Source organism: Agelaius phoeniceus, chromosome 5 (assembly GCF_051311805.1).
Source record: "Agelaius phoeniceus isolate bAgePho1 chromosome 5, bAgePho1.hap1, whole genome shotgun sequence".
NCBI classification, from domain to species: domain Eukaryota; kingdom Metazoa; phylum Chordata; class Aves; order Passeriformes; family Icteridae; genus Agelaius; species Agelaius phoeniceus.
In genome coordinates, this window is record NC_135269.1 from 27273800 (window position 1) to 27285373 (window position 11574).

General features: G+C 38.2%; 1 protein-coding gene across 3 annotated transcripts in view; it reads right to left on the bottom strand.

Moving 5' to 3' along the window:
* Nucleotides 1–10457, bottom strand: part of NR1H4 (nuclear receptor subfamily 1 group H member 4) — a 30194-nt gene extending 19737 nt beyond the window's left edge. For all 3 annotated transcript variants that reach the window (XM_054632025.2, XM_077178003.1, XM_054632024.2), the window contains exons 1-2: nt 10373–10457; nt 2008–2370 (exon numbers count right to left, since the gene is read on the bottom strand). In XM_054632025.2, coding sequence (XP_054488000.2) covers nt 2008–2370; nt 10373–10457 — 448 coding nt within the window. The remainder of the gene's footprint in view (nt 1–2007; nt 2371–10372) is intronic.
* Nucleotides 10458–11574: the final 1117 nt, after the last annotated feature.

The following is an 11574-nucleotide window of genomic DNA, read 5'->3' on the forward strand; positions in this document are numbered from 1 at the left end:
TGCAAAGCTTCTTCCTTTGAATAAGAACATCCACTGCATCAATGGAGCAGAGGTGCTCCAAGGTGAGCACTAGAAAGGGACCTGCATATTATTTTGGACACACATTGAGCATGAATTAGCAGTCTTGTTGCAAAAAGAAGGGATAATCTCATACTGAGGTTCAAGACACAGACACGTGAGGTGGTTATTATACTGCACTGATAAGAGCACAACTGAAGTGCCGAGCATAATTTTGGTCTCCATGCTTTGAAGATAATGTATACCCATGTGAAAAACTCCACAGACAACAAGAATGATCAAGAGATCTAGAAAACATAGTATCTGCTCTGCCTTGTCAGACAGAATTACTGTCCTCAGCACATCTCTTTACTGAATCAGCTGGTACTTTAGTCACCTTTAAAATTTATTGTAGAAACAGAATCCATTATCTTTAAGTAATTCAACTTTTACTATGTTTGATCAAGGGTACTATTCTTTGTAATTGATGTTGCAGTCATGAAACAGAACAAAAATATAAAATAGATTATCCCAATAAAGCAGTAAAATTATGGTTACATAGAGTGATTCAAACTGAATCAGTAGGGAAGTGGATGCACTTTTCCTTTCACCATGGGTTTTAGTCTGAATATTTACCTGATAGCTTTAACCTCTCTTCCAGAAACATTCTATACAAAATTCAAAGTTTGTAATTTTAAGTCTTTGAAAAGTTTCTCACACATTAAATACTGCAGTTAATAAAGAGGAGGAACAGCTTACTAACAGAATTAATTTAACAGTATCATTACTTGGAATTGTCACATCAAAATTGAGTTTAACCTGGTTTATAATGACAGCATTAATATGAGTTAATTCACAGTTTTTGTCTCAGAGACTATTCACTCAGACAGCAGAAATAAATGAATCTCTTATTTATTGGAATTATTGAAATAAACTGTGTGAGCCTTGACTGTATTCATGTTTCGAGTGTTTGAATCTTGTGATCTGTTTTTCCCTCACAAATGATTCTGTGATAGATAAAGCACACATTAGGTCCAGGTCCACTCTCTATAACAGTGAATTCCACATTAAGATATTTTAGTAATTTGGTAGTGACCATGCTTTAGTCTTTATCCATAAAACAGAAATTTTATTGAAATATTTATTCACAGAACAGGATGAAAAAATGGGGCACTATTTTTCTGGCCATAATGTACCTCAGCCTTGTCACAGGTATATTATACTTCTTCAGGTATGATAGTTGACATAATCTCTTGTCCCTCTCTGCTAAAATATCTGACAATCATGTTTACCATGACAGTAATGATTTTCTACATCACATTTATCCTGATAATATTATGTGAATAATATTCTTCTAAGAAGCAAGATATTTGTCCTACAGATAAAACCTTCTCCTGAAGAAGCTCCCTCCCTACAGATAGGGGCTACCCTGAGAAGAAAGTACAGAACTAGAAATCCTTTAATTTCACAAACCTGATGACGCCCATCATATCCTTTGGGAGCTGGGGGAAAGAGAGTCCCTGGGAGCAGCCTGCAGGTGGGGGTTGACAGCTTTTACTTCCCTTCAATGCATACTACCTGAGGCACTTGGGCTGGTTTTAGCTATTTTCTAGGGCAGCCTAGCACTCAGCTCCCAGGGGCCTCCATGGTCATGTTCCTTCCAGAGGCAGAGAATGGCATGAGCAGCTTCCACAGAGAGCAGAGCCAGGCTGCCAGTCTCCAGAGAAAGCCTCAGGCTTCAGTTCACCAAAAGCTAATGGTGCTCAAGAGCTGGAGGTTGGCCTGTTATGCTGTATAACCATAGGGCAATGGTAGAAGACACTGCCAGTCTGCCCTGGGGGAAATGCAGAACAGGGTACACAGGCTCCAAATGCAAATCTCTAGTATGTTTAACGATTTGGATAAAATTAACAAGAAAAGTAAAAAAAAAACCCACAGAACAACAACAACAAAAAACCAAACCCAAAAAACCTGAGTAGCTGCTGTGCCTCTTAGCTGATTTCATCCTACCTTTGCATCCTTCACAAGTCAGGGCATTATAGTGATACCCAGAGGCTTTGTCACCACAGACCACACAGAGCTCTTCTCCTTTCACTCTTCCCGTGGAGTGACCCAGTCTAGGCTTTTTGGCTGCAGGGATGTCCATTATCTCTGTCTCCCTTGTGAAAAAGGTCTCTGAGGGTAACCTCCTGAGTTCATACATCCCAGGGGAGTACCATTCCTCATGCTGTGGAGGGTAGAAGCCTAGGTTGGAGTAATAAGGTGGCGACGAGATCTGAGGCTGAACTTGAGGAAATGGCACATTGTTGTACTGTGCATAAGGTGACACATCTGCCTCTTGCACTGGAGAACTCATTGGTTCTGAAAGGACACCTGGAAAGTAATAATGCAAAACCAATTTCTATTACTACTATGAAATTTTAGTTATCAGAGAAGTTTCCGCTTCCAGACATCTATCTCAAAAACCAGGCACAAACACAAAGATTGCATTATCTAAACTCAGATTTGCTACACAAATACACTGCAAGAAGTTTTAAAAATAATTTATTCATTCTCTAACACTCCTTTATAATTGGTGGAAATGTCCAACACTGGCAGTTACATAAAAAAATCATGAAAAATATTGTGCAGGTAATCATATAATTGTTCAGTTTATTAGAAAGAGCAACCCCACCCCAGAGAAGTTAACAACCCAAATTAGGCCTAAAAGCAGAATGGAAGAAATCCAAACAAATGGCAAAAACCCCATGGTATTGGTGAAGGCTAAATCAAGACTCGAACATCATGTTAATTTGTATTAATTCTGAATGAACACATCATGACAGACAAAAACTTCACTAGGGAAAAATGACAAGGGTGAGGCTTAATTAGAAGACTGAAAACATGAAATAAGCCTTCAAGAAGAGCCTGAAATAAGGAGGTGAGGTTACCAGGAAAGAACAAGAAAGATATCCCTAATGTAAGTGATGAAATGCAACCTTCTCACCATCCAGCCTCCAGTGGCCAGCCAGACTCTGCAGCCTGGTCCCCAGCCCCTGTGCCACTCAGTGAGGCTCTCATGGGAAGTACCTCTGTAAGCCAGCATTAGTCACCTCTGAGCCAGCAACAGAGCTGGCAGTGGCACAAGGAGTGGCAACCTTTCCTGTTGGGATCAACACAGTATCTGAAGGTTACCTTAACCTTGCTCATTAAATAGCATATTTTAAATTGCAGACAACTGAACCCTCTTTTCTTTTCTGTACTCCAAGCACAGCAACATCTCGCAGTCCCTGGATGGCATAGGTAAAATCCAGTCCACATCAAACAGCTGAAAAGCTGAATTTAAAAGTTATTTGCAAACTATTTCTTATTTTTGGTTGGAGAGAGCCACATCTTGCGGTTTCATGAAAACTCTGACTCTCAATTCTTTCAATAGTTCCAAGAAGAGAGTCTGAGGAAAAGAGTGCATATTTCCAGGAAGATGATCAGTCCAGTCTTATTTGAATCAACAGCAGTATTTACAGGAAAATCATAGATTAATGCTCATTGGTGACCATCACTTAACAGTACTTCAGAAGAACTCCAAAAACATTTTTGCTGACATAAAATTGGTCACGGACAAGTGTCCTTCTTTTGTGAGGAATCAAAAACAATGAAGAAATGCCAACAGTTAAGAACAGGGAACATCTGTAATGACAAAAATAATTAAAATCTATTGTGGGGGATCCTTCCCTCTCCTTTGTCTCACTTCAGTTAATGCCAGGAACTGACCTTTTAATTACACTGGCTTTTTCACTTTCAAGGTCTCACACTTTTGCTCTGCAGCTTTCTGCCCTTCCTGTTTTACCATGCTGCAGAAGCCATGCGAGTGTTTTGGGTTTTTGTGGCTTCTCTACTATAGCCCACAGCACATCTTTGCCAATCACAAGTGTTGAGGTCCCAGTTCCAGAATAAGCAGCGAGATGTATGTCTGGAAAAAGGTGAGCCAAAACCAAATGAGAATAATGGTGCCCTTTATTACCAGCAATTAGTTTAATGATGGTTGCTTTTTGTTGCTCTGGAAGAGGCCAGGGCACCAAGTGCTACAGTGGCAGAAGCAGAGTAGCAGAAGGCACTCCCTGAATCCAAGGTTATGCCATTTAAACAAAGAGGATAGACACACAGAGGGCATCTGGGGACTCTGTGAAAGAGCCTGGAAGTGACACTACAGCTTCATGCATCAGATGCAGACTGTCACTGATACCTGCCAGCCACAGCAGTGATGAAACAAGTAAAGGGTGAGGACAGCAAAGATTTCATATCCAGTATAGGTTTAATGAGTGGTATTTTAGCTGTATTTACCACTTGCAGAGACTGCTGCTCATGAAGACTGGTCAAGGTACCTCAGGTACCTTGATGATGGTAAATATGGGGTTAATTGTGGGATACACAATCATTCAGTATCTCTTTGGAAAGGAAACTGTTCACTGTGGAAATCTAAGTTTTCACTTGCTCATTGGTAATTAGTTGAGTTTGCTAAAAGAAAGTGGGACAATCCCAAAATTAAAAGGAAGAAACTGTTGATTTTTAGCTTTTTGCTTTCTGTCATACACAGGAAACTCCACAACAGCTGTATACCAGCCTCTTGAACTGCTTGGGCTTCTGAAAAAGCAAGAAGAGAAGGCAACATTCCTTCCATGGAAAAAAATATCAGGGCTTGTTAAAAAACTCAGATTACTAAAGGACTGCAGCACATCCTGAGACAATACTGGGGGTTTATTTAAAGAACTGTAGAGCCATTTGGGTTACAAGTATGTTTAGAAAAATCTCCCCAGTCATTAATTCTACTCTGCTTCCAAAGGAAACAAACAAACAAACAAAAAAGAGTCTTAATTAAGTTTAGAAAAGGAAAAAAAGCCAAACAGCCCAAATCACCTCCTTTCTCCTTCCATCAGACACTTTAAACAATTTAGCTGAACTGAGTCCATGCTCAGAGCAATGGAAGGGAAAAGGAAAACCAGACAGGTTTGAGAGAGACTGAGAGAACATGGCCTTGTTTTATGTAAAACAGACTCACAGCTTAAGCTTTGGGAAGTGCTTAAAGACCAGTATCATTTTTGAAGATAATTAGGTGGCAACTCTGTAGGTTTTCCCACTTTAGCTTGAAGTTTTGAGGGTTTTTTGTTTGGTTTTGATTTGGTATGTTTTAAGTAGACCTGAGCATGACGTACCTGTAGACCTGTACATGAGAGTCTGGACTAAATAATTTCTTATCACAGAAGAAAAGTAATCTTATCTTACCAAGCAGAACGTACATAAGCTTTTCTCCAGATATATATATATAATAGAGGTCTGGCATGGAGTGGTCTCATGCAACTAAAGCATGAGCAGCCCAGTAAAATCATTGTAGTGGCAGTAGCATGAGCAGTGAAAGTGAAATCAGAAATGAGCACATTGGACTACACCGACATTTTGTTTGTGTAGTCTTAAATATTTTGAACCACTTATCTCTTTTTCCTTTTGGAAGGATACCTTTCAGATTTTTAAGGAAAGACTATTTAAGCACACACAAATGTTAAGTTTATTACATCTGCATTTTTTTTCAATTTGCAAATCTTATATTTCGTAATAAGTATTTTTCAATTAAAACCTTTTACAAAAATATTGACCGCTTACTAAAAAAAAAGTGAAACCTTCACATGTGTATGATCATTGTTTTACAAATATTTTTTTCTACTTGCAACTGAAACTTATTAGCGAGTTTTACTTTTGTTACTTTAAATTTTACACTGAATACTTTACAAGAAGCTTCAAAAAATATTTGACTTGTAGAAATATTCCTTGCAGGAGTAAAGAAATTGTTTTCAGTTCACAGAATGATACTGAGATTTTGGACAAGCTAAATATGATTTTCTGCAGAATATTACAGAAATTACAATGAGATCACATTTTAATGTAAAAGTTATTGTTCCACTAATATAAAGTTCAACAAAGAGAACTAAATTCTAAGCAGGTTTAAAATATGAACCCCTGGCTCTCCTTCATTATTCATCAAGGAACATAATAAAATAACAATATCCAGAATTAGGTCATTCGGAAACCATGGCATAGCCATTATCAAAATCCTGGTTTAATTCCAAACAAATTATTTGTGCATCTTTTAAAGATCACTTGGTGTAAAAAGCCTACTAGCATCCCACAATTTCAAGGAAGAGTGCAAGAATAGATAACAAAAATATCCAAGGGAGAATATGGCAATATCCTACCTCAGGCTGCGTTCAATCTGTCCATTTCCTGATGAAAGATACTCTCCTTAAGGTGCCACAGTCCTTCTCTCTCTCTCTCTTTTTCCTTTTTTGACCTCCTAAAGTCTACATGTACATAAAACTTCTTAATTCTGCTTTGTCTGTGTCCTGTTCACTGTGAGAACTTTCTTTAAGATTAGAAAGGAGTGACACAGACCAGGGGTTGTATAGTTTACTAATTAACTTCATTACGAGCAACTTGTTTGTAGATGCCGGAAACAATGTCTGTTCCCAGTGTGGATTTACCTGGATAAAATTTGGCTACCAGTTTGAGGGGATGCCTGCAAGTAGCCTAGCCATTGTATTTTTGTACCTATTGTGGTTTTGTTCCAAACAAATTTTCTATCAATCAATATTTGGTAAGGTCAGGTGGTTCTGTGCAATAGATTAACCACTCCCGTATCACAGGAAGCAGGGTTTTTAAGTGGAGAAGTGTTGCGTTCTCAAAAAAAAGGCCAAAGTGCTCAGACCATACTGGACACACCTGTATGACAAGACAGAATGGTTTGGGCTGGAAGGGACCTTAAAGATCACCTAGTTCCAAACCCTGAAATAGAAAGGGATACCTTCCTCATAAGTAGGTTGCTGAAAGCCACATCCAATCTGTCCTTCTCATTAATTTTTTTACTCACATTGCCACTCTGTTTGGTTTGGCTCTCTTAATAATTATTATGCATCCAATGTTTTCTGTTTTAATTTGTGCTGGTTTGTTCCTTTTGATTTGGGGGTCAGTTATGAGCCTAATTATCTTCTCTGCAGGGATGAAGCCAGATGTTGCATCAACTGCCAGGTGGTGCCAAAGACAAGAAGTTATTTAACATATCTTATGATCTTGAAGCTGTTTAATCAGTTTGGACACTTGACCCTAACAACTTTTTCATCACTCTTATTTATTTTAAAAATATACACACAAAAAAAAAAGACCAAATGAAACAAAACAAACAAACAAACAAATCCCATAAAACAAAACCAAAAATCCTCACAAAATAAACCGAAACCCCCAAAAAAACAACAACTAAAAGAACCCAAATAACCACAAATCAAACCAATCCAAACTAAGCCAAGAAAAAAAGCGGAAAAAAAAAAGGTAGATTTACCTAAAAGGAGTCAGTCTTTTAAGCTACTCTTAGGCCCTGTTCTGTGTCTACAACAATTAATTTTCAATTATATTTGTTGTTCTTTCATTAAGAAGTTTAGGCATACAGGTTTTTTTACCCCCTTTGTTACACGTCATTTTTTTTCTTATTGTTCCTCATCCTTTCCACAGCTTTTAAGAGTGTTCATTTCCCCCAAAAACCTTCTTTCCCAGTTAGATGCATCTACAGTGAGGCTGGCATTTCTTGTCTTGTTATATTTTTAGCATCACATTACAAGAAAACATTTTCAGGCCATCAAGAATATTTGAAATACTTGAAAATACTTGAAATAGGTGTTCATTCAAACTAAGGATTTTATTTTCTTTTCAGTTTCTTAGAAATAATTCAGTTTCTGATATCTGAAGTTTCACACTTAGTATCCTGCATACTAGCAACTTGTATATGAGGTGCTTTCACAGAAAATAAAATGGAGCTAACTACTTATCATAGAAATGACAGTTTGGGTCACATACTGTATATACTTCAGGTGCCACACAAGTATATAACCTTTCTGAGTAGAGAGTTAGAAAAAAAGCAGTTTTGCAAGAAGACAGGGTGGAAGGGCAGGACCCTGAATTTAGCTAGGTTAAAGATCCTTCCTCATTTGCATTTTGAGGCCCTTTCCCCAGGGACTCATCACTGCAGAAGTGAAAAACTATGGTTAAAACACACTACCTCCAAAGACATCCAGAGATACTTTACCTTAGACATATACTCTTAAAATGGCAACATACAATTTTCATCTACTGAAAGGTAGACAACCTTTTCCGAAACCTGCTGCATCTGAAAGTCTTGAGGCAAAGAATGTAGAAGTGCCCTGGAATTTCTATGGTGATGAGGCTCAAAGCACAAGCAACTCAGAATTGACAACATTTCTTTTTGAAAGACCTGAACCCGGAGTTAATGTTTGGAGTAGCAATTAGATTTGCTTCTGAAGGTCTAAGAACACTCTCCCCATCGACTGAATAAAGCAGAGTGAAAACAAAATGTATTTCCAAGGTCTTTTTACGGAATGAGAGCATGCATCTTTGAATAAAGGAGACTGTTTGTGTAAAGGGTAATGTCTGTAAGCCAGCAATTTTTAACTTGTGAGCTGAAATGTATGAGAAGACCTAAAAGAAACATGCATTCTAAGGACCATCTAAAAGAAAAACTTTCTTCCTGTTTTCTGGGGTTCACAAGTCACTTCCTGCCAAAATGGAATGACAAAAATTGCAAATAATTTACAAAGATAAAGAATTGAGAGACAAAGCCATTTCCTACAAGTGTTTTGTGGGGATGGAGTCATATTTTCACAATGAGTAACTTTCTCTGTGCACTCAGTTGCATATTATTTCTGATAGGCTTTTTTCCAGCTATAAAAGCAAAAAAGACACCCTATTAGAGTGACACCCCACAAAAGAAAAGTCAGCTTAAGTGAAACACAGCAGGAGTCCTAAGTTTTCTTCCTAATAAGACCCCTGATTCAACTCCTTAGTACATTATTTCTTTATGTTACAGAAATGTCAGTTTGAATTAAATCTCCATTGTGCTAAGCTCTGAACACCATTAATGAGACACATTGCCTCTTCTGAAAGCTTCACAATTTGTAAGTAAGATTACCCTGTGGAAGGAAAGTATTTTACATTAACACTCTTCCTTGTATTTTTAAGCAACCTTATAATTACTCCTTTAATTAATGAAATAATTAATGAAAAAGTAGATATTGGGGAGGAATGTATTAATAAAAATCTGAAGTAGCTCGCGTATGCAGGAGTTTTGAAAGATCACTGGATATAAAATTTGGCACCCTAAATTTGAACATCATTCTCCTCTCTGTATATCATGGCCTGACACTGGAATTAAAAGGTAGCAAAGGAGTGTTTTAGCTGTTAGCATATTTTTTTTTCAACAACTCCAAAACATTTCTCCAACCAAGCCCCAAAACAAAGAGGAATAAAAACTGGTAACACTCAATAATGGAGTGGGTTCTGCCTACCATTAGTGATAATTCTTTAGTTTAATTGTGTGGAGCCGGGCCACTGCAAGTGGTCTGACTCGTAGAGATGGTCCTGACTCCTGGGAGCTCTGCAGCTGGAGTGGCTCTGCGTGCCAGAGCCCTTCCTTCCAGGCCCCAGGCCATACTCCTGTTTCAGACAGGTGAAACTGCAATGTGTTGGTCTTTCCAGCACTCAAAAAGGCAGAATTCTGGTCTTATTTGGACTGCAAACTTCTGAAGTGTTGCAGCATTTTGTGGGGGTCTGTATTGTGTGTGAGGCCCTCAATGTATCATAACTTATTCAATGAAGGACCCATTGTCTTGTCAAATGAAAGGCTAAAACAATTTATTATTACTTTTTTTTTTTCTTAGTGGTACATATACCAGAAAACAACTTACCCATGCTTATAAAATATTGACCAAGAATTTTTCACTTATTAACAAACTCATGCTTAGCCTTGAAAAATCCAGTGAAACTGGAGCAAGGAGAATCTTCCAGCCTGCTTTATAAATTTTCTTGTGCACTGAAACTAATAGGATAAGTTTTTAATGGCCGTAATAAGACAAGGATTTTAATTTAGGTGAAATTACTTTCATAAATTTGCATAATATGGCAATACAAATACATTGCACTATAATTTCGTTACAGATTAACTGGAAATATATCTGCTCAGCTTGATTTAAGTGACTCACATGAAGGTAACATCCAGCCTCCATACAAAGGTCTGTTTTTGCCAAATGATCTCCAGTATTAGAAGAGTGTCACAAAAACAACCTACAGGTTGTAGGTGAGACTGTGAGCAGTGATGAGAGCAAGAATGTGCAGGATTGCATTAACACCACAGATCTATTGTTTGTTATTCCTCTCACAGGTATTGAAGATTCAAGAAGGTTGGCACATTTCAGCCTAATATCCTTGACTTGAAATTTCAGTCCATTTTCTCCTAGGTTTCTGAGTATAGGACAGCTTGCTATTTCAACCCAGTTTGGTGACTTACCAAACAAATGAGGACCTTCAGCAAGAGGAAATCCATCAGCAGAGGCTAGCTGATGATGTCCTATTAAATTCATTTCAGATCCCATTTATTCTTCAGTTCAGGAGGAATATGCTGATTAAACAGGAGGTTGAAAAGAGACCCTGAAAAATATGAAGCAAAAAAGAATATTTTAAACAAGACAACTAACTTTTGTGTACCTAGTGTAAAGCAGAATGCAGAAAGTTGTTTCAATATTTGTTGTAACAAATATTGTCTTGAAATTACAAAACCTAATTCAGCCTTTAAATAAAAAGCTACATCCAGCCTGTTTGTTTTTTCCTTGCTGTGGCATATTTTTTTTTGCCCTCTTTCTGGTAATTTTAAATTAATAGCGGCTCATGCCTGAATTTATTCAAATATTCAGACTGAAGCACTGGCCTGACCTCCTGAGGGCATGCTGCCCAGCCCCCCTACCATGCAATACCAATTGTTTGCATTATTTTTCACCACCCTTTCATCATTTCATTGTTTTCACTTCCTGAAAAAGTGTAAGTTTATGGTTAGATCAGAAGAACACAGATGGGAAACTTAAGTTTAATTTCGAGGGACCAGCTCTTTATCTTGTCTTCAGTAATTACTGAACAAGAGAGATGGGAAAAAAACCACAGAAGCACAGAAACAGCAGAAAGCCAAGCCTTGCTCTGATAACCAGGCTCAGCCACCCTCTCTCTCTGGTCTCAAGCAGCCACACAAGCCTCCTTTGGGGAGGCTGGGAGAGGAGTGAAAGGGGCTCCCCTGCCCAGCTCACCTGGGTGCACTGGGCCAACTCCAGATTTGCATTTGAGGCAGGACCAGCAGGAGAATATAGAGCTCCAATGAGGAAATGTTGGAGGGCTTATACAGACACCAAGAGGATTCTGCACAAAGTTGTCAGCAATCTGTTTTACAGTCTTAATTCTTTATTTGGTTTTATTACCGTGGGACTGTCCCTGGGACTGCATTTCCACTCACTGAAGGCATTTGAGAGTTCTAGCCCAGTCTGCTTCTCAGTGAGGGCCCAGCATGTTTCTCGAGGAAAAATGAAATCATCTGACAAAAACGTGAATGCTGAAGGAGGCGCCAGTGCTGAGCAGGCTGGGAAGTAACTTGTGAGAGTGAGTGACAAGCACACTCTGTAATTATATTCAGATTTGTCTGTAAGGATTCATTAAGTTCTTTTTTAA